The sequence below is a fragment of the Macaca thibetana genome, chromosome X (assembly GCF_024542745.1).
Source record: "Macaca thibetana thibetana isolate TM-01 chromosome X, ASM2454274v1, whole genome shotgun sequence".
Taxonomy (NCBI): Eukaryota; Metazoa; Chordata; class Mammalia; order Primates; family Cercopithecidae; genus Macaca; species Macaca thibetana.
In genome coordinates this window covers 13,363,943-13,388,114 of record NC_065598.1, presented here as the reverse complement: position 1 = coordinate 13,388,114, position 24,172 = coordinate 13,363,943, and the positions used below count along the sequence as shown (strand labels likewise).

At 41.4% G+C, this 24,172-nt stretch overlaps 1 protein-coding gene across 7 annotated transcripts in view; it reads left to right on the top strand.

Annotated features, from left to right (window-relative positions):
* Positions 1–24,172, top strand: part of GPM6B (glycoprotein M6B) — a 169,814-nt gene that overhangs the window by 107,925 nt on the left and 37,717 nt on the right. For 3 of the 7 annotated variants that reach the window (XR_007722730.1, XM_050777227.1, XM_050777228.1), the window contains exons 1-2: positions 14,488–15,009; positions 23,904–24,023. The exons of 2 other annotated variants lie outside the window; for them this stretch is intronic. Coding sequence is in view for 4 of the 5 variants with exons in the window: in XM_050777227.1 (XP_050633184.1) it covers positions 14,949–15,009; positions 23,904–24,023 (181 nt within the window). In the remaining variant the exon portion in view is untranslated. Of the gene's footprint in view, positions 1–14,487; positions 15,010–23,903; positions 24,024–24,172 lie in introns of those variants that run through there. 2 more of the 7 variants (XM_050777231.1, XM_050777233.1) reach the window with 1 other exon arrangement.

The window sequence follows — 24,172 nt, the reverse complement described above, 5'->3', positions numbered from 1 at the left end:
ATACATTCGAATGTTAAGTTTGGTTTTTTAATTTTTATATATTTGATAGCACTAAATTTTATCCATTTTGTTTCTAAAATACATGTCCAAGCAGATAACAGAGCCTGAATTTTATTATAAAATATCTTTGTAGTGGTTTTATTGGTTTGTCTTTTCATTTTGTGCTCTTAGCAATCTGAGCATAATAATTTCAGTGTAACTGCTTTGAGAGGTTAAAGGGCACAGGTTAGTAAGATCAATGCTGAGAAAAACTTAATTGCATCACATACTTTCAAAGAAAAAGTTTTGGCATCTTGCCCCAAAGAACACCAGGAGCCCACTGGAATCCATCCCAGGGTTGGATGATGTTTAGAGGTCAGTAAGAGCAGGTGCACAGTCACTTGACCTACACAGTCAGAGGATAGCTTAGGTCAATAGGAGTGGTGATGGAGCTGGGGCCATGCCTGCTGGGTTGTAGGGTTCCCTACCTGATGTTCCTTTTTTTCCTTATAACCATCCTGCTGAACTGGTCACTTAAGACCTAGCGTATCTTAGAGCCAGGACAAGCTCTATAAGCATCTTGTCCAGGGCCTCGTGACTGGCAAGTGACAGGGCCAAGATTAGAACCTTAGAACCCCAGACTTCCCGATTCCCATCCCAACCATCAGAGCCAATCATCTCAATAGATTTTTGAGACCCTAAATGCTTAGACAGGGCCTGATTGTAAATAAACCAGTTTCCATGTGGGTCCCCCAAGCCATTTCTCTGTGTGTGTGTATACTGAGCTCTTCTGCATCCCTTTACTTACCATATATTGGACCGTAAGCCTGTGCCTGCCTTGAGCTATATAGTATTCATAGCTTATTTATGAAATGTCATTGAGCCAGTAAGGGGAAGGTATCAGTGACCTGCCGCAGCAGCAAAAGACCAGACTCCTATAGAATCATCACATACACCCTTAATCCCACTGAAATTGCATTACCATGCCACCACATGGCCACAGCAACCCCTGCCTCCTTTCCCCCGCAGTGACAATTTACTGGATCAGGCCTTGCTGTGAGGGTCAGCTTCTGAACTTGCAGAGCCAGGTGCAAAAATGAAAATGCAGGCCAGTTGTTCAGAAGGCAGGAAAATAGGGCCATTCATGATACTAAAATAAAAACATTTCCCTTTCTTCCATAGTTTCTCTCTCGATTTGTCGAGACATTTTTGTGTGCAACTTAATGTCATTCTTAATGTCATTTTAAATTATTAGTGTGAATCTTACCAACCATCCTTCAATTGTGCAGTGCAAATTTTAGATGCAAGCATAAGACCATTTACCATGTATATGGGATCACTGACACACAATTTGTATTTTGTAGCTAGTACATATATGTATTTTATACTAACTAGAACAGTGGAAATGCTGCAAAAAGCTAACTCAAGTGTTTTGATTTTACTTATTGATATTAGCACATCCTCAACACTCCCTGCCTGTGGCTTGCTAGTAAGTAGGGAAGAACTGAAAGGAAAGGAACTCGGTTGCCCTATCTTTCCCTTTCCTTCTGGATTGTCATTGTCAGTGTAAGTGCTTGGCCAATACAGGGAAGTAACAGGAGTAAGGAAGGATATGGCCAGGTTCCTTGGTCATTCATGTCTCTTAGAACTCCAGTAACTTCTTTCTGCATTTGAAGCAAGTTGCGCTTAGAACAGAAAGTGTGACCTTTAGGACTGTTCACACCAGTGCTTACTTAGTCATAGACGGAACATGCTTACCTTTTAAGGACTTTGAGTCCTTATTGAACTCCCCATGCACTAGGGATTCACCAGAATTCTGGGCTCATGGTGCATCATGAATGTGGTATGCAAATGAGGTGGCAAGGAGCATGTAGCTCCTCTACTCACATGCATGCAACATGGTCCCGTTGAAAACACAGGTTCGAAGATAAAATGATTAAGAATTTTAAGACAATGCCATCAGAGTATTAAACCAAGCTTCAGGCCCTTCTGAGGGCAAGGCTCTGTGCACATCACATGCCCATGAAGCTGACCCTGTTTGCGTGATTCTCTGACATGAAGAAAGAAATTCCACTGTGCTTTTAAAAAAAAATTCAGGGCACATTTAATTTGGACTTGAATACAGGTGTTAGCAATATCCTACAGATTCCAGAAAACAATTTAGTCCATTGTTGAAAGAGTACCCTTGAAGGCATGTCTTTTTTAATCCCATTACCTTATTCGTCTCAGTTCCTGTTATTTATTTGCAGCTTAGTCAATCTCAGGCATCACATCCAAACTGGACCTCCTCAGGGAGGACCCTGGTACAATTTGTGGACAGAATACAGGGAGGTCTGGGGCAGGACCGGGTGGAGTGGGGAGTGCCCCTAGAAATCCAGGCCAGGTAAGGGCACAGAAATGAACCTTTCAGGGTCAGGGAAAGATCTAGAAGGACATGAAATCACCAGCTAATTCTTCCTCTCTCTACCTCTCCCTGGGACCTGTATGATGGTGGTGGGAGCATAAAGGACTTTGAAAATAGAAATAGCATTTGTAAGTGTCATGTAGGAGGCGTCGTGCTGAGGTGCTGCATGCAGTATTACACGATCCTAACAATAGCCTTATGGGGGAAGTTCTCTTATGAGTCCTTTTGGTAGACAATGAAGCTAAAACTCAGGAAGGTCACATGGTATCATAAGGCTGGTAAGCATTGGAGGGGGGCTGGCGGGGATGCTGAACAAGGATGCAGACGTGAGAGCCTTACTGAGTTGTGGAAGTGTGCGGCCCCATGTTTTATCAGAGTTTGAAGGGGAACTCCAGATTACTAGGTTTTGGGGAGATAGTTGCAAGTGATGGAAGAGCCATTCTGAGTGAAGCTTTGGTGGTGACCTGGAATCTCTGAGTTCAACAGTTGATGCCGCTGATCACCTAGTCACCTGGGCCCTTATTGAACTTTCGTTCCTGCCATCATGGCTGCCTGACTCTTGGTTTCCCGACTCTGGCATCCAATGGCCTGAGCCAAGGTTCAGCTCAGCTTCTGACCAGCTTCTTGACCACCTTGGCCAAGTGCATACAGCTCCCTTTGGTCTTCATTTCTTCATCCATGCAAGGGGGATGGTGATGCCCAACTCTCAATACTGTCATGAAGGCAAAAATGAAAGAACATAGGTTAAAATTATTGTAGTAGTGCTGGTGCCAAGGAGACCCTCAGCTCTGAGTGTTGGCTTTTGTCCATTCCTTCTGAGCTACTATCACATCTCATGTGGGTGCAGTGGGTCCTCTGGACACAGCGTTGAGCCCAGTCCATGGGTTCCTCATAGAGCCAGCACCTTGGCCTGTAGCAAATAAAAACAAACCACTTGAAAGGAATTGGCCAAGTATCCCTGGTAGCTGGCACTCACAGTTTCTTTGTGTGATGACTTTGTGTATTAGTCATTTTCCTATTGCTTATAACAAGATACCTGAAATTGGGAAACTTACAAAGAAAAAAAAATATTTCTTACAGTTATGGAGGCTGAGAAGTACAAGGTCCAGGCGACTGCTTTCTTACTGATGGGGACAGTCCCAAGGCGGTACAGAGCATCACATGGCAAGGGGGCAGAGTGTGCTAGCTCAGGTCTTTCTTCCTCTTCTTACAAAACCACCAGTACCCTCCCATGATAATCCATTCATCCATTAACACCTTAATTCATTCATGATTAATAAATGAAGACCCAATCACTTAAAGGACTCACCTTTCAGTACTGCCACATTGGGGATTAAGTTTCCAACACATGAAATTTGGGGACATATTCAAGCCATAACAGTTGGTGATAGTTGCAGAGGAGCATGTACAAAGATTAGAAAAATATAACCAACCCCTGTGTTTGTTGGATATTTTCTGTTGCTCAGATCAATGTGACATGAGCACTGTAGAGGGGGTGGATTTGAAGGGGTCTGGTTCCCCAAGAGGTATGTGGGCATCTGTGTGCCTGCTTGAGAAAGCACCTTTCCTGGCAGCCCGACAGGTAGAAACTCATTAATCCACACACTGACTCTATTTCAGGGAAAGATGACGTCAACTCCTGCATGTTGAGGGCAGGGAGTGGCTGAAACAGCATCAAGGCATGAAGGTTTCCCTGAGCCACCCTGAGTTCTCAGAAGGGTTCTTAAAGAAGTCATGTCATCTTTATCGCTACTTCTGCTGCACTTATCCCATAATTTTCCAACTTCTGTTGTGAGAATTTTTACAGCCCAAGTGTCCTGTGATTTAACCTTCAATTTGGTAATGTCTGTCTTCCTTTAGCAAAGCAGGCTGAAGGTGTTGAGATCCGCCTACCTTGGGAAGCCTTCCATGGTGGCACAGTATTGAAGGTTGGGCCTGATCCAAGTTGGCACAAGCCTTTGTCTCCAGCCTGAGTGGGAGGAAGGTCAAGGCAGATGAGTGTCCTTTTAGTGCAGGGAACTGCCATCCATGGAGGCTTGCATTTATAACTGAGAGACAGCGGGGTGAGTTAGAATGCTAAGAAGTGGGAAATGGGCTGGGCGTGGTCACACCTGTAATGCCAGCTATTTGGGAGGCTGAGGCAGGCGGATGGCTTGAGCCCAGGAGTTTGAGGCTGCAGTGATCCATGATCACACCACTGCACCCCAGCCTGGGTGATAAAGTGAGACCTGGACTCTAAAAGGAAAAAAAAAAAAAAAAGGAAGTAGGTAGATTTCACCAAGGAGGCTTTCAAAAGGAGATGGACTTTGGCCCGTGCCTTTTAGGAGGGGACTTGGAGCTGGGGAGATGGGGAGACAGTGCGATTGGGATTTTGGCAGATGATATAAGGCAAATCCTCAGCATAGCACCCCAGGTTCCCCGAGCTTTGTGGTTGAGTTGAGGACTCTTTGGGTGAGAGAATAACCCAGCCCTGGTGGTTTCTGCTGAACCAAGAAGGAACTGCTCCAGAAACATGACCGGGATTCCAATAACGGCGGTTAAACAGCTAACAAAGAGGAGTCTGGAAGGCTGGCCCTTGTTCATGTTGGCTGGAACATGCTGGGTAGATGAGTTAATTGGGGGCCCTCACAGGGAATGCTCATTGTGCCACTCTTAATGAGGGAATCCAAGCACCCCACGGGATGTAATAATTAGGAAGCATGTTGTCAGTAGATCAGCTGTCTGTCTCCTGATGTATTCCTTGTGTACACAGGAAGAAGTAGCAGCTTTCCTTAAAAAATATAGGGTCTCTCTTTGTCACCCAGGCTGGAGTACAGTAGTGTGATCATTGCTCACTGCAGCCTCCAACTCCTGGGCTCATGCAATCTTCTCACGTCAGCCTTCTGAGTAACTGGACCTATAGGTATGCCCCACTGCACTTGGCTATCTTTATGTATGTATGTATGTATGTATTTATTTATTTTAATAGATACTGGGTCTTGCTATGTTGCCCATAGGCTCAAGCAATTCTTCTGCCTTGACCTCCCAAAATGCTGGGATTACAGGCATAAGCCACACTGTACCCAGCCAGAAACTTTCTTAAAACCAGTTTAAAAACCCATCATTTGGTCCTCATTTCCCATTTTGGCTTTGTTTCGTTAGTGTGGCTCTGTCATGTTGGGGTCCATTCCCCTCAGGGTGGTGAGACATAAGGTAAGGGTATTCCTTGTCTCCTTCAGTCTACCTCCCTAGTGTCTCTGTGCCCCTGGAAACTCAGCCCCACTCAGGTCCCTGGGCAGTCTAGACTCAGGGCAATCCACCTACCTTACTAAGACCCAAGACCATCACACCTTCCATTTTGTCACCCATAAAACAGAGCTGATGCTTTCCTCTTCTTAGGGCTATGAGGTGAACTAAATCAAGACACAAATGTACCCTTCTCAATGCTGGACAGGTTGCCCTTTTAACCTCTCCATCCCTACCACCTCTTCTAAGATGAAATTCCTTAAATCTTGGAGTTGGATGACTTTTCCTTTTCCTTCTATTTTCTCTTCCTTACTTCCATTTCAGAAGGAGAAGCATCACATCCTGCCATCCACAGCTGGCCCTCTTCCTCTCCTGTGATCTCCATTCATCATCTGTCCATCTTCACCAGCATCTTTTGAAACCTCTCTTTCAGTGGCCATCACTGCCTTTTCAGCATAAGACATGTTTGGGACTCTCTTCCTGTGTTTTTCTCCCTAAGCTGCCTGCATCTTTCTCTGGCCTTCCCCTCACTACCAAATTTCTTTAGAAAGTGGGCTGCCCCTGCTTCCTCTTCTTCACTTCCCAGCCGAACTTCTGTAGCCCCCCTGTAAAGTGGTTTCCATTCCAGGCTTTGCACTGATGCTGGCAAGGACATCGGAATTTTCCATTTCAGTGGCCTTTGCCAAGTCCTCGCCTTCTGGTTGCCTTGACTGTGAGGACACCCCCTCCTTCTTAAAATTCGCTCCTCCTCTGTGACAGGGCCCTGTCCTGGAACTTTGTCAACATCTTCTGCATCCTTTGAGGGTGGTTCTCCCACTAGAGATCCCCTGAATTGGGAGGCACCTGAAAGGTTTTCTCCTCTGTACCTTCTGCCTTGGCATCCCACCCACTCCTGTGATGATAATAGGTTCCTCTCTGCTGATGATAACACTCAAGTCTTCATTTCCAAACTCTGCTCAGGCTGAGCAGCTGCACAGACACCACCCACATGGCTTCCAAACTTGATAGTCCTTCTCACTCTCCTTATCTGGTGTGGGTAGAATTGTGTCCCCAACCCCCCTCAAAAAATATGTTGAAGTCCTAACTCCTGCTACCTATGTGAATGTGGCCTTATTTGGAAGTAGGGTCTTTGTAGACATAATCGAGTTAAGATGAGGCCATACTCAATGAGGGTAGGCCCCAGTCCAATATGACTGGTGTACCTATAAGAAGAGACACAGACATAGACACACAGAGAGGACACTATGTGATGACGGAGGCCGAGATGGGAGTGATGCATCTGCAAGCCAAGGAACGTCAGGATTGCAGGCTATCACCAGAAGCTGAAAGGAGGATCTTCCCCTAGAGCATTCAGAGAAAACGTGGAAAACATGGCCCCACCCACACCTTGACTTTGGACTTCTCACCTCCAGAACTGTGAGAGAATAATTTCTGTTGTTTAAAGCCACCCACTTTGTGGTACTTTGTTCTGGCAGCCCCAGAAAACCAATACATCACCCGTTCTCTCCACTTCCCTATGGGACTCACTATCCTTTTAGGGATCCAAGCTGAAAGTCTCAGGATCAACCCTGAATCTCTCCCTCTTGCCTTAATGCGCGATTTTTCATTCCTGCCTCAGCTGAGTATGCAGTCCCCACCTCTTCCCTAATCAAGTATGGTCGCCCTGATTCTGCCCTCTTTGGTTTCCTATCTGTCCATCCAGCTGCCCTCTGGATAATTTTCCTAAAACAGGTCTGATTGTGTCACCATCATTGTAGCACACATTGTCTGTTTCCCTCCTGCCTCCAGCAGTCGGCTGCATATTGGAATTACCCGGGGAGATTTGAAAGCTCTCATGCCCACCACACAACCCCATCTGTCAAATCAGAATCTCTGGGGGTGATGTCCTGGCATCAATATTTTAAAAACTTCCCCTGTGATTCCAGTGCACAGCTAGGCCTGAGAACCATTTTCTGATAGAATATCGCAATAGCCAGATGAAGCTTAGGGAAGAAAAGATAGCTCTAAGGCAATGGTTCTCAACTGGGGATGATTTTACCCTCCAGGAGACACTTGGCAGTGTTTAGAAACATTTTAGGTAATCAAAACAGGGGTGGTGCTCCTGGTATCTAGTGAGTAGAGGGCAGGGATGCTGTTACACATCCACAATGCCCAGGACAGCCTCACAATAATGATCCAGCCCGAAACATCACTAGTGCCAAGGTGGAGCAATCCTGATTTAAGAGCGAGGAGAGGAGCAGTAATGCCGACCTTGACTTTGGGACAGATAGATGCAGTAGACACCAGTGCTGAGGAGGCATATGCCACCTCATGACGCAGTACTGCCTGTGCTGTGCCCATTTGGCAGCCCAGTATGTTGAAACTTTTCATGCCACACCAGTTTCCATCATAGGAAGCCTCAGCCTGCTGGTGCCAAACTTTTATTCCTTGCTCTCCTTTTGAAAATGAGGTTCAGTGGAGGCCGGGTGCGGTGGCTTATGCCTGTAATCCCAGCACTTCGGGAGACTGAGGTGGGTGGATCACTTGAGGTCAGGAGTTCGAGACCAGCCTGGCCAACATGGCAAAACCCCTTCTCTACTAAAAATACAAAAAATAGCTGGGCATGGTGGCACACGCCTGTAGTCCCAGCTACTCGGGAGGCTATGGCAGGAGAATTGCTTGAACTCGAGAGGCAGAGGTTGCAGTGAGCCAAGATCACACCACTGCACTCCAGCCTGGGCAACAGATCAGGACTCTGTTTAAAAAAAAAAAAAAAAATCAGTGGAATGTTTTTGTCAGGAGACAGAGGGTCATTACAGCTCAAGTTGGCTTTTGCCAAACTCAACAATCACTGTTTTGGTGGCTCCTGAGGCTCCTAATGAGGACACTGACAGTTGTTAAATAAACAAGTGATTAAGTTGAGAAGAGATTGGCTAACAGAGGTTCCGTGTGTGCTCATTGTCATCGATGTTAGCCAGTTTCATGACAGTGACGTGCCTGGGCTCCACCTCTACCATTAAAGAGAAACACTGGCAATGATGGCTTATAGTTCCCGGAGCTTTACCGTTTATAAGTGTTTTCCTATATACCAACCAGTTTGATTTGTCTTTTCAACTCTTAGCTTTATGCAGTATCATTTCCTATAAAGGAAAGTATAGCAAATATACAAGAGGTACTCAGAAAATACATGAAGAAAAAAACTAAAAAGAGTGAGGGATCAAAAGATATTTTTTAAAAAAACCCACATTGGATGAAAAATGAGAAATTTAATTCTGGTAATGCAGGACAAAGTCTTTGCCAAATTGATAAAGCTTTGGGAAAGTCTGATTATGGAAAGGACCCAAATCTAGACAATCACATTCTAAATCACATTTGGAAATTCCTGGCTCCATGCTATGTGTCCAGTTTCTGTGTTTTTAAATGTATGCAGCATTTTTAACATCACAGAGTTATTAATATGTTGAATATTATTGCTACTTTATGTAAAAAGTATCTTTTCTGTCTGTACTATTTAAGAATTCTTGCTGTATTTATCATTCTGTTTTCTCCAAGTAGAAAGAGGGCCCATGTATTTGCTACCAGAACACATCTTTGATTTTGTCATGGGGAGCAATGTGAAAATAGGAGTCACAAGGCCAGGCGTGGTGGCTCACGTCTGTAATGCCAGTACTTTGGGAGGCCAAGGTGGGCAGATCACCTGAGGTCCGGAGTTTGAGACCAGCCTAGCCAATATGGTGAAACCCCACCTCTACTAAAAATACACACACAAAAATTAGCTGGGCGAGGTGGCATATGCCTGTAGTCCCAGCTTCTGGGGAGGTTGAAGCAGGAGAATCACTTGAACCTGGGAGGCAGAGGTTACAGTGAGCCAAGATTGCACCACTGTACTCCAGCCTGGGCAACAGAGCGAGACTCTGTCTCAAAAAAAAGAAAAAAAAAAATAGGAGTCACTTAACACAAAATTATTTTAAGCACAATATATTTACAATTTAGAAAAAAGAAAAATTGCTGTGTAATGGGGCTTGAAGAGAAAAAGAGAAATAAAATTTGTTCAGGGAGGTGTGAGCTGGTTCTGGTTATTGATTTCCTTTGAGGGGCAATGAGGAAGGATTATGCCAGGGTATTTCATGTTGCTTAAATGTTCCATGAAACACAAAATTGCAGAGGAATTAGTAGTTAGAATGTGGAAACATCCCTCCTTCTGATTAATGACTCCCCACTGAGGAGTCCTTCAAAAGTCAGAAGAAACCTAAAATATCATCCTAGAAAGTTGAAAGAAGTAGGCATTTGACAAAGTCTTTGCTAGCTATGTGACTAGGATAAGGATATGTCAGTAGACCATTATGCAACTTAATGAATTCTCGGTTAGCTGAACAGTCATAGTCATATTAGCATAAAATAGTGATTCGGGCCAGGCACGGTGGCTCATGCCTGTAATCCCAGCACTTTGGGAGGCTGAGGCAGGCGGATCACCTGAGGTCAGGAGCTCAAGACCGGCCTGACCGATATGGAGAAACCCCGTCTCTACTAAAAGTACAAAATTAGCTGGGGTGGTGGTGCATGCCTGTAGTCCCAGCTACTTGGGAGGCTGAGGCAGGAGAATCGCTTGAACCCGGGAGGTGGAGGTTGCGGTGAGCTGAGATCGCACCATTGCACTCCAGCCTGGGCAGCAAGATCAAAACTCTGTCTCAAAAAAGAAAAAAAAAAAAAAGAATGGTGATCGATTTCTGGCCTATAATAGGTGCTTAATGAATCTTGGATGAATAAATGAATGAATGAACAAACAAATGAAAGAATGAACCAGCCAACTGACCAGGATAATGTCCATAGAGGTCTACATGGGATTCCCTCACCTTGGTCTTCTTGTATTCAACATTTCTATCAATGATTTGAATCCCAGACATATAAAGCATATTTACTATACTTCGAAACACAACAAATCTGGGAAGATCATTAATGTAATAGATCGCAGAAGAAAAATCCAATATGATCTTGCCAGGTTAAAAACAGGGCCAAGATGTACAGGCATCAGCCAAAACCCTGTGTATGAGTTTAACTTGTCAACTGGACCGTGGGAGCCTCCTATTTTGAGGGTGATTGTGAAAGATACTGGGAAGTGTCGTATCCTTCCCCATCATTCAGCCTTCTCACAGAAGTTCCAAAGGCTATTTGGTGGTAAAAGCTCCTTTCTGGTTGCCAGTCCTCATCCTTTTTCCTCCTTTTATGGTATTTGACACTATGTAACATTGTTAACTTGATGCCCTTCACAGAACCTTTCTCTAATTTCGTGATTCCACTTTGGTCTTATTTCCCTCGTTTTCTAATTTGTCCTTCTTAGTTTCTTTTACCCTCTTTTTAAAGTTTTTCCTTTACCTTTACATTTAAAAGGTAGTGTACCCTAAGCTCTAATCTTGGCATACTTGAAATCTGTATCTCCCTGGTTGTTTAACATTCATTTAAAATATATTTTGTTGAGGACCCACTATGTGCCCAGAAGTATTCCAAGAGCTGGTAATACAGTGGAGAATAAGACAACAATTTCTGCCTTTAAGGAACCTGTATTCTAGGAGGATGGGAAGTAATGAACAAATAAGTGAATAACAGTGTTGAGTCGTGGTTAAAGCTATGATGAAACTCAAATCCAGGTTAAGGGGACCAGGAATGTCAGGGCTGCTATTTTAGACAAGAGTCAGGGAGAGTCCTCTGAGAAGATGGCATTTGAGCAGAACTGGACTTATTGTACTCCCAAGGCTGCCTCCACACTGAAGACTCCAGATGCTGTTCTCCGGCCAGCCGCTCTCCTCTGGAGTCATATTCCTGAATGCCTCTTAGTCCCTGCAGGATGTCCTGAGAGCACCTTCAACCACACTTGCTAATCTCCCCTACCAAACTTCTTCCTTCTCTTTGGTTCCCCATATTGGTTCCCAGCATGACCATCTGCTCATTCACCCAAGCTAGAAACTCTAGCCTCCCCTTGAAATCCTCCTCCACCCCTACTCATACAGATCCAATCCAATGGTGTCTGGGCCCTCACTTTCTCCCCATGCCATAGTTCAGGTTCACACTGTCTCTTGCTTGTACTGTTTCAGGAGACTCCTGACTAGTTTGCTAGAGGAGACTCTAGTCTCATCATACTGCACCCACCCTGTCTTCCACATTACCAATAGAATGACCTTTGTAAAGCATGATCAGCTCTGCTCTTGAGCCTTCTATCTCTACCCACTCCAGGGCTAGCAAGGTGTTCAACCTACCTGGTTTCCAACCTACTGGCTTAGCCATTTCCCATCAGTCCCTCTGTCAGAAAAATCACTTCCTGACCCTTTGACAGTACCCTCTTTTTCCTCTCATATGCCCTTCAATTTTTCCTAGAACGCTTTCCCTTCCTCTTCCCTACCTTTCCCTTCCCTACCCTACCCAGCAGGTTTCTAAGCATTACTGCAGTAGCCAACTCAACTCTGCAAAGCTTTTTTCAAATTCTCTTCCCCCTCCACCCATTTTCTTTGTTGTGATACCATAGTGCTTGTAGCAGGCAGGAGCACCCTGTTTTAGAAGAGTTTTGTGTCCCATTAGCCATGGGTTACCTGGAGACAGGCACTGTCACTTGTGCATGTCTGTGCTGCTTGTAGATGTTGGCACTAGGGAGGTTATTTTGTGCATGTTTACGGAGCTGGCTGCAATTATACAGAAGACTTACAAACATGTAAGTCAAACCACGTGAAACTGCTGTTCTTGGTCAATATCAGCAATTTCATATGTTCATTCTAATACATCTGTTTTGTTCAGTATTTTGTATTCCTGTTTTGACTTTCAGAAGTGTTCTTACCTTCAACCAGACTGCCTTAGAGCATGGGGCTCAAAGAAATATTTTCAGCTCTGGAAGACATTTTCCATCCTACTCATTCTACATATAGAAATTTTCTGGCCAAAAATGGATGCATATCTCAGAAATGTAATAAACAATACTCTTTTCTCTCTTCCTCTTGACAATTGCTGTTCAAATGGTTTATCATAAACATTAGTGAGATCTTAAGGCTGTTATAAAGTGATATAATGGTAATTTCTAGAATTGTAATACCTTATCCTAGTGAAAAGAAAATAATGAAGTTGTGAATGGGCAAAAGTGATGAATTATTCATTTACATGTGGTTTTTCAGGGGGAAAGTAGATGCAGGTATCAACTGGAGGATGTGTGAATATTTTGTCTAATCGTTTTGATCTCGATATAGAACTAGAGTTCTTAAGAATGTCTTTAATATTCTGCCTTTTCACCAGCTTCACTATTAAAATAATACTCTTAAGCAACAGCCAAAAAATTATTAGACTTTGCCAGTTCTATAATCAAATGACTTCGCTGGACACTTTAAAAACCAATCACAGTATCTTCTTTTGTGCTGAACTGAATTTTGTTTTGGTTTTAATTCTCATTTGAACTGCTGGGAGAACAAGCCTGTTACATACCAACAGTTGCCACCTTTCTATTTAAGTGGACCTAGTCTTTGCAAAAAATGTCTAAGACTGTCCTATCAGGACACACCATAGGGTTTTCCCATGGAAATAATTATATCACAAACGAATCTTTTTTCTAAAGTCTGTGGTTTTAGGCTGCCATACTTCTCAATTCCCTGACCAGGAGACAATAAAATTGGCTGGGGCCTTAATTTGAGGGAGTACGTATTTGATTATGGGCATGGTCTTCTAAGACAATGGGTAAAGGGAAAAAAGCAAGATGTAAAATTAAATGTTGAAACAAACTGAACTGGTTTTCAAAATCTTCTCGAGTGTAACACATCTAGAAGGTTTGAGGGATTATCTAAAGCCAAGGTATTAAAAGATCAGGTTGTTAGAAGATTTTGATTCAGTACCTTATACTTTTATTTTAAGGAGTTGAGCAAGAAACCATCAAAATTTAGGAGAGTGATTTTAGGAGAGGGTGGTCTCCAACTTGTCTTTATGTTTGCTTCCAAGGTAAGTGTTAAGCCCAACCAACTAGCAGACGATTCATGATCTGGGAATCCTATCAGTGGTCATCCCTGTATTTGACTTGAGTCTCTCTAATTTTTTATAGGGACAGTGAAGGTCAATTGGTCAGCCAAATGCATAAAAAATGGTGCAGAAATTAGTGATGCTTGGAAACATATGGCTCATAATCATGATAAAGGCTTATATGTTGGTATGGATTGAGAATGTCGGCCTCATGGTATCTGGGTATGTAAGAAGGAAAATCATTGGTGTACTAGCCTTGATGTTGAATATTTAGAGAGCTCTTGAAAACACTCCTTTGATTTGGAGTGAGGAATTCTAATGAGTAAAACTCCATATAGAAATAACCATATCCAGTTAAAAAACTATTTTGATTTTCATTCCAAGAAACTACCAAAATGTCAGCTAGATATACTTGTGAACATGTTATGCTTATTTTTAAATAAGGAGGGGTGCATTTTTACAAATTAGGCTTGAGTTTCTCTTACTATCATATATATTAACTATCGACAAGGGAGTGGGTTCTAATACCAAATTGCTACATTGCTGTCGTTAAATCCATGTTTGAGTTTTCTTCCCTCTAATGTATTTTTCTCCCCTCTTTAATTTATATTTTTAAAAGCAATGTACTTACCTAGAAATTGCATGAAAGACAAATATTTAAGAAAGTAAATAGAGACTGTGGGCACGTCCTTTGAACATGCTTTGCCAGGGTCGAGGGGTAACTGAAATAAACTGATACATCATAAAGGGGTCACACAGGAAAGAAAGTGTCATGCCTATGCAAAGACATGCAGTCTCCTTAGAGACAACATATATTGCTGTCGACCAACAAAGTCACGTGGTGGGAGGGGGCTCTTTTCTTTCTCCTTCACATCCCCTCCTCTGATGTCACCAATCTATTTTTTCCTGGGAGAATTAATTAGCATTCATTGGGTGTACTTGGCTAGAAGAAACGAGGTGGGGAGAAAGAGAGAGAGAGCTCGAGATTGAGATCTTAAGAAAGAGAGCAAGGAGGAAGAGCCCAGTGGGGAGCAGGTCCTTCCCCGCCCCACAGCCTCGCCCCCACACCCCGCCAAGCCGCATTGAGACTGTAGGCACCGCCGGGCGCCGAAAGGCTGTTTTCTAACTGGGATCCTCGGTGACGTATGGCTGCCTGCCCCTTGGCAGCTGTCTTTATGGACCAGTAGGCAGAGCGAAATTGACGCTGACAAGACTTTTGCATCTTGGAAGGGACTGTAATCTACTGTAGTGAAGAACAGAGCTTCTCAATCAGACGGGTGTAAATAAGAGACGGAGGGGAGTCCAAAAGAAAAGGAAGAGGAGGAAAAACAAGTGTGTGTTGGGGGGAACAGGGGGAAAAGCATTTTTGGTGGATGGTATGAAGCCAGCCATGGAAACTGCAGCCGAGGAAAATACTGAACAAAGCCAAGAGAGAAAAGGTACCCAGCGCTCTGACAATAGCCTGTTTAAAGCTTTTCACTGGGGGGTGCTTAAAAAGGGTTAGCCCGGTTTTGTCTCTCTTTTAAAATGGCTCTGAGACAATCCCTATGGCATGGTCTTGCTTTCAGGGTTGATTTTTTTTCCTGTGGGCTGATGCTAAATTAATAGAGCAGCCTTTCTTCAATCCATTCCTGTTCCAAACCTTTCTACCGACGTGATATTTCATAGAGGGATGTCTGTAGTTTGTCACCTTGGGCAGATGCATTGGGGAAACTGTCTTTTTTTTATTAATATAATTAATCATAACTTAAGTCCTGTGTCCTGCATGTTATATTCCAGGAACATGGAATGTGTAGTTTTCTGCTAATGCTGAGGAGGAACTGGAGGGGCATGCATGTTAATTCTGCTTTGGTTCCGCTAATGCTGTAGTGATTTGGGCATTCTCTAATTTTCTTATTCTAATATGATTGCTCTTTCTTGTATCAGGCCCTGACTACGACATGTAATAATCATTTTCAGTTGGAGCTTCAGAGAGGGGACATCAGCTCTGTCATCCAGTGCTGATGGAAAGGCAGGGCGGGGGATCTTCTGCTAATTATGACTTGGAGATTGGGGGGAAGAAAATTGATAAAGGTCCTATTTCTTAAAGGGAATCTTAGAACGTACCACAGTTTTCATACAGAATGGCTTTTTGGAGGAATAAAGTGTTTTTGCAGTAAGAAAATGGGCAGAAAGTAGAAACTAAAATTAATCTCTTTTTTCTGAATAATGACTGATTTCAAGTTTGATGTCCCATAGAATCAGCTCAGCCACTGTTAGGTTAATGGATCTCACTGCATTGTAAATTAACCTATCTCCCTCACTCAAAGTCATAGACTGTCATAAATGCACAAAAACATATTCTATAACTGCAGTGGCTCTAATATAAAAAGCCATCATGCTAAGGTTATTTCTCATAGCCCTTGTGTCCACTGATAGTCACTAAAGAGTAATTCTCCAGTATGGGGACAAAACTTCGTTTTATCTATAAAGATATAGGCATATGAAATTACTGATAGTCAACCATTTTAAACCTACAAAAATGGCAATTACATGTACTTCAGCTTCACGGTATGCTGGGGTAAAGTTTGCTTATTTTTATGTAAAATTTCATTGGTACACAATATTTTATCCTAAACAGAGCAATTTTACTTTTTAAATTAATTTTTTAGGTATGACACAATACACATAACATTTACCATTTTAAGTATACAATTCAGTGGCATTAAGTACATAGCACCTTAATTTTAAAATTGTTTGTTTACTTCAATCCTTGTATCAAACCTACACCTCCCCACCAAAAACCCAGCCTGTATTTTCTTGTGTGTCTTTCAAAAAAGAAAAATTTCATCAATGACCAAATAGCTATAAGAGAAACTCTTGGGAATATTTATCAAGATGAAGAGGTGAGATCAAAGTTTAAAAATTCATTTCCATGATGACTAGAGACTAAGTTGATTGCATGTTGTCGGGGTATGATAATGTAATAGCATTGTCCCAAGGAAGCCTATCACAGTTTATAGTCTTCCATAATTTTATCCTAAAATGATGATTTTACTTAGTACATACTTTTAATTTTTATTAATGCGGTATTCGACCATGGCAGACAAAACTGTTTTGGTCTTTGCAAAAAAATCCCTTTTTTAAATTTCTCTCTGAAAGGAAGCAAAGGTCATATAACCAATATAAAATCATTACTACACAACTGTGTATCTTATAACTTAGTCTTATGGACTGCTATTATTTTATGTCAATTAAATCTTATTTAATATCAGATCTACAGGTTGCTACTACATCCCTGACGACCTGTATATGAAAAGTCATTAGTTGTGATTTTAGAGACAAAATTAGAAGCAAAAGATAATTTCTGAAGGAACTTTAAAAATTACCTAAATGTATAAACACTAGCTGCTTGTTAAATAATTCAAAAATATCACACTACCAGAAGCTAGTGTGACATGTACGGTACATGCTTGAATAAGAATACGAGCCAGGGAATTTGTTTTTCCTGATCTACAGCAAGAGGGGTTTTGATTGTTATATGACCCGCCATAATTGTTAATCTGGAGGGTGGCTTATCTAATCTGCATTTAGATGAACAAGTTCATATGCTGGCTACACAAAATCAAAGCCCACAGAAGACACTTTGTAGTTTCCCAATTTGCTCACCCATCATCATTAAGGTACACATAGGATAAAATGATAGCCACAAATGTTTCTGTGTGATTGTCACATCAGTCTTCCTTCAGATTTAATTTTAAGTTTATTAAAAAATTCTTTTTCCGTTGAAATTAACATTTTAAAACTTGACATAATTATTTATAGAATGTGTTATATAATTCTTGAGCTGGTGGATCTGTTTTTTGTGTTTTTCTTTGAAGCCTTTCAGCAAAGGATTTTATTCATTAAATTTAATCCTGTAAATTTTATCACTTTACGTAGAGTTTTTAAGGCACATATATATATTTTTTCCTGTGTTTCTCCTCTCCCATCTGTTTTCAATGGTTGGTGATGGAGCGATGCCTCTCTCTTAATTTGGGGTATTATTGCCCAATGGCTAATACCCAATAGCATGTGAATTAATATCTTTGGATAATTATTGCAGTGTCTGTTAAGAATGTAAATTAAACTTAGCTTTATGAATTGACCTTGCTTTTCTAGTTGGGATCTTTCCTGCGAGTTTCAGCAGGACAATACAACCCAGCTATTATGATTCACTAACTCCTACAAAGAAGGCTCTTTCCTTAAACTAAATCGGAATGACTTTGTTTCTACTTTAGACAAAATTAATCCATGTCCTTAGAAAAGGAGAGCATTTGTGTTTTTTCAGTCTCAAAGTTTTTATCACAGAATGCTACCAGATACCAAAATTCACAAGAAGTATTTAGTAGATATTTAGGGATTTTTAAGGAAAACAAGCAGATTTTCTTAGATGGATGTAAGAAATGCCAAATTATTACAAATGACAGTTTTTAAATTGAAAACATTAAAGTGTGAAGATTGAGTAAGTAGATTCACTGACATGGAATAAGCAAAGGAAATGAATAAGACAGAATCAAAAGAAATAGATCATGAACCCAATAATAAAAAGATAGAGAGTAGGTTTCCATTGATTTCAGTGGAGTATTACTTGATGTCATTTCATTTGTGAAAATAAATGTGTCTGAAATTGCTGAGAGTGGGTAATCACTGAGTAGAAAAACAATTGAATCATAACAACTTTGTATGCTCTATTATGGGGGAAAATATATCTGTTATGAAAATTATTTTCATTATATGTAGGTAATTGAATTCTACTGAAACAATTATAGTAAGGCTAGTTAACTTCCTATGAATCATTGCTGAAATAAATTACAGGCATCGAATTAAATTCCTAACCACACAGGAAGAAAAATATAGTGAATGGGAAACAATGTGTAATTTAAAATAAATTACAGGATATAGTCAAAGTAAGAAATGAATTTAAATTATTGACTTCCTTAAAAAATTAACACATCCATTTTAATCTTTTTGATCAAATAGATACAATTTCTTATGTGTTTTTTTAAATTTAGCAAAATATATGTGCTTTTGGCTCTCATTTTTCATTTAGGAAGAAAAGCACTCCTCTAGAATATACAACTTGTGTGATTAAAAACCCAAAGGGATGCATAGCACACGTTACACTATTCCTGATAATCTGCAAATTATTGCATTTTGAAATTTGTATTGACATTTTCTAACTTGGCTATATAAATATGGTACAGAGGAAGTTTTAGATGCAGTTATTATCTGTAAGAATTTGCCAAGGTGGACATCTGAAGAGTTGGTGTCTGGGGAATAGGCTGTAGAGAAAAGTGGCTGGCCAGATGGTGCGGAACATATGTGGTAGGTATGATACAGCTTCCTTTGACTTTTTTTTTTTTTTTAAAGAACATTTAAATGTGGAAAAGATCTCAACGAGCCATTTGGTACATCTTCTACTTTTACATTATTAATTCCATTAGAATATTTTTCAAGACTTGGCCTTGCTATTTCATTAGAAAAAGAATTCTGGGCCATTTCTGGAAATTTAGATTTTCCTTCCCTGAAATTGAGTGTAAACCCTGAATTAAGATTATTATGATTTTCAAGATCACATTTCTCTGTTACTTTGGAAGTACAGGGTCAAAGTAGACTAAATGATCTTAATAGAGTGACTTAGTCTTGATGTATCTGAGAACATTCTAAATAACCAGTGTCCCCATGAGTTAAACTTCCCCTCTCTGTGACTGTGATGGATTGGATTGTTAAAAAGACACTCTTGCTTTTTTCTCCTTTGGACCAAATGTACATACATGGGAGATAGTTGACCGGGAGTAGGGATGGCCATGGAATGCAGGAAGAACGTGACCACACCAACTGTTTTTAAGCGAAGGAGGTTACAATCCCAGTTTCACAAATGTGCTTTGTTGTTCATTCATTTATTCATTTAATGGTGTTCTCGGCCGGGCTCGGTGGCTCACGCCTATAATCCCAGCAGTTTGGGAGGCCGAGGCGGGTGGATCACGAGGTCAAGAGATCGAGACCATCTTGGCTAACATGGTGAAACCCTGTCTCTACTAAAAATACAAAAACAAAATTAGCTGGGTGTGGTGGCGGGTGTCTGTAGTCCCAGCTACTCTGGAGGCTGAGGCAGGAGAATGGCGTGAACCCGGGAGGCGGAGGTTGCAATGATCCGAGATAGCACCACTGCGCTCCAGCCTGGGCGACAGAGCAAGACTCTGTCTCAAAACAAACAAACAAACAAAAACCAAACAAACAAAAAAGGTGTTCTCCTTTGAAATGTTATTCTTCCTCTGTCCCTTCAGCTCACGTTACAGGAGTACAAGGGTGCTTAGGGACGATTAGAGGTAGTATAATCTTGGTTTTAATAATGATTTTGCTGATTGGTGGCAGATTAAATAGCAGACAAAATGCCATAAAGGAGAATTTTGATCCTTAGCCAGCTGAGTGATATTTCTCGTCAAAGAGTACATAAGAGAAAATATAGTAATTTCCTATTTGATAGGCTGATTTTATTAATTGCATTAACTGCTTTATGTAGCTAAGTCTTACTATGCTGTATTTAAAATCAACGGTCAACACACTTTTTCTGTAAAGGTCAGATAGTAAATATTTTAGGTGCTGCAGACCACTCAGTGTCTGTTGTAGCTGTTCACATCTGCCACTGTAGCATGAAAGCAGCCCTAGATAGTATGTAAACAAATGGGTGCAACTGTGGTCCAATAAAATCTTATAAATGAAAGCAGATGGCTATAATTTACCAATCTTTACTATATTTATAGCATTGTTATGGCATTCCTTAATATTTTAAATAATAGCTAAAAATGAAGGATAACAAATATAGCTTTGAAAGACCTTGCTCAGTGAATATGGTCTTTCTTGGAAGCTCAGTGTTTGTCACTTAGTTGCTTCCAGTGATAATTTCCTAGGTGCTAAGAAGCATGACAGTCTGAAGTTCGTTCGTTCAGCCTTGTCACTAAATTACATTAAATAAGTAAATGGGGAAAAATGAACAAGGCATTGTTTTGCTTTCCTTTTTGCAATTTCCCCTTGTTTCATGCCCACCTTTGGCAATGACCACTCACAGCTGTGTGTGTCTTCATAAGCCACCACTGGTCACCTCATCTCTATCTTCTCTCTTAGGGAGAACATTTTGCAGTCTTCCCTCTGTAGGGCATAAAACATTTTCCCATTTCTTGCCAGGTGCCCAGAATCAACTTGACATTTTAAAAGACCTTTTGAGCCAAGGCATCCTCTTGGAATCCTGTGACTGCCTTTTAGGTGTTGGGATCCTGTCCTTGGGATTAAAATGTATACTGTGTTTTTTCAAATTTTATAAATAACTATATTTAATGCCTTTATTTAAATTTGGCTCAAAAATATAAAATAGAAGTGATTTTTCTTTTCTTTCATATCTAAAGATATACTGATGTAAAAAGGCCTCTCCAGAAGTGTAAGTCCAGGGGATTTGGAACACATCCATCCAGTTGTCTATCCCATCGGTGTGTCTTCTGGATCTATTCATTTTTTTTTAATGCTGAATTAAGGGTCTTAGGCATGGCTACCATGTTTTTCTCAGAAAACATGTTAACATTGAGCAGTCCATGATTTTTCATTGTCATTGCCTAGCAGCCTGTGCTTGCTTGCCTGAGCATCTGGATGCTTACCCCATCCATATGAGGAGATGAGCACAGAGCATGGATGAATCCTCTGCAGAGATACCCTGAATTGCATGGCCTGGCTTGGGTAAAAGTCAGCATGGTGGGAGGTCTAGAGGTCCATTTCTGGGTCCACAGGGTCCCAGGGTGCTCCCTTGCTTTCAACCAAATATTTATTCAGCCAGTGTTTATTGGGCACCTGTGTGCTGAGTATGTATAGACAAATTTTTTAAAAGGATACAAATTTCCAGATCAAAAGTGATAGAGCTACTTAGAATCCTCTTGCTTAGGTGTCTGTGTGGAGGGCTCACAGACCCTTTACCAAGAGAAAATCAGATCAGATCATGAAGTGCCTTGACCTTCTGTTTTTTTCTGTCAACCCCACTGGGTTTTCTTGTCTTCGGAGAATGTAGCAACACCTATTCCTGAGAGAGAATCTCCCGAACTGTAAAGCAAAAATCTAAATCTGTTTTTTTTTTTTTCCCCCCGAGACAGAGTCTTACCCTGTCACCTAGACTGGAGTGCAGTGGCACAATCTCAACTTACTGCAACCTCCATCTCCTCTGGGTTCAAGCGATTCTTCTGCCTCAGCCTCCCAAGTAGCTGGGACTACAGGTGTGCACCACTACGCCCAGCTAATTTTTTTGTTTTTAGCGGAGACAGAGTTTCACCATGTTGGCCAGGCTGGTATCAAACTCGTCACCTCAGGTGATCTGGCTGCCTCAGCCTCCCAAAGTGTTGGAATTACAGGCGCGAGCCAAAGCACCTGGCTTTTTTTTTTTTTTTTTTTTTTTTTTTTTTTTTTAATTTTTAGTAGAGACAGGGTTTCACCATATTGGCCAGGCTGATTTTGAACTCCTGACCTCAAGTGATCTGCCTGCCTTGGCCTCCCAAAGTGCTGGGATTACAGGTGTGAGCCACCACACCCAGCCCACAAAAATCTCAATCTAAGGAAGGCTGAAAGTTAAGAAATTTTAAGAAGCCTGAGATAACATCAGTAGCTTAGGACCTGGACTGTTTCTTTAGGAGATACAGAAGCACAACTCAACTGCAAATACACCTCGGAAACACTCTTGTTAGGCTAACTGTTGCCTCAGCAAAAGAGTAGAAAATTGCAATACACGCAGAGGTCACAGTAGGATATATGGTGGTTTCTAAAGTGTGCCCTCTTGAGTGAAATTGCTAAGGTTCACCTTCAGGCTTCTCTACCTCCTGGCTGAAAGATCTCGGGCAAGTGATCATTACCTTCTCCTTGCCCTCGGGTGGTTCCCTTGTAAAAATGGAATAATAATAGTACCTATTTCAGAGGTTGGTTGTGGCAAATGTAATACGTACCACGTGCTGAGTGCGGTGAATAAGTACATTGTAATCATTCCATAAATTTTAGCTGCCATCATCATTATTGACCACAAAAATAGCAGTAGCAAAAGTAGTTTCATTGTGCAGTTCTGATCTTATCCCAGCATCTTTTCTGCACCTCCCGGTTTTAAGTAAGTTATGTATGCCTTACCTCGAAGTCAAAAAGATTTTTTCTGAAACACTCTAGAAAAGCATGTTTCTGCTTCCAAACCTGAAATAACCTTACAAGTTTTCAGAGATTGTGGAGAGTGGAGTTGGGATTTTATAAAGGCTTTGTGAGGTTTTGCTTGCCTCACACTGTGGCTTTACTAGGTTCTTCTCCTCAGAGACCCGAGCTGCCAGATGGTGCATTGTGACCTGATCTTCTGATGGAATCATTACCCACATCAATGGCACAATCTTTTTTTTTTTAATCCTTAAATATTTGTGGTGCCCCAGAAGATGTAACCCCTTATTAGGTTTTATGGGATTCTCAGAGATAAACTAGCCATAGCAACCTTATGATCTCTTTGAGATTTCAAGATTGTAATTCAAGTAACTTTTACGAGACGCCTACTCTGTGCTAGGGAAATTGGTAGGTATTTTTCTTTGCAGTCCCCTAAGAAGTGGGAAGTATTGTATCATATTACCAGATAGAGACCTGAGTCCTCAGGGAGTGCCAGCTGTCACCATGTGTGTAATTAAGCAGTGGTTCGAGCCCAAGACCAGTAGCCCTTTCTGTATAGCACATGGGAGATAACTGGAACAGGATTTAATCCAGAACATTCTAGGCTCAGACGTTCTGAGTTTAAGATGAGGTGACAGACAATACTGCAGACGTCAATGGGAAGACAAGCATTTCATCCAAGATTCAGCAGACCATTGGGTTGTTTGCCGGGTTTTCTGGACTAGAACTGGATACTCGTACAGAAAGGGAGCCTGCGTTCACCTTCGCGAGTGCAGCTGGCAATAATTATAGTGCTCTGTTAGTGCTCTGTTGGTCTGAAAAGGAAACAGAAAGAAAAATATTATTGTGAGAAGCCAAATTTTCACTATAAATAGTATCTTTCCCAAATGAGCATTTTAAGAAGCGGGATATGGTGGGGGTGGGGGAAGATGTAGAAAATAAAGATCATTTTGGTGATTTACATAAACTTCAATTTAGAAATGGAGGACATTCTCAATGGATCATGCTGGTACTGAAGGGTTGCATTTCAAAAGCGTATTTTTTAAACTCCCCATTTCCTTTCTATGGTAAAGAATAAATAAAAATGCTGATATAGAATCTTTGCTGGAGATAGAGACACTGACTCTTTGCCACCTGAAATTGGCAGTGAACAGCAGAGCTGAAATGGAAATTGGCAGGTACCACTGGATGTACCCAGGCTCAAAGAACCACCAGTACCATCCCGTGCCAACCCTGGGGGACAGGGCTAGCCCCTTGAGCAGTCCAGGTAAATACAGCCTTGGGGTGAATTCTAATAGCAAGTCAACTGTTATCTTTAATATTATTTGTAATGGCTCTTGCAGCTTGGTGATATTTTATGTTTTGCTTGGTGCATTAATTTGTTCACACGGGCGTGGGTGGAATTCACCCTATAAA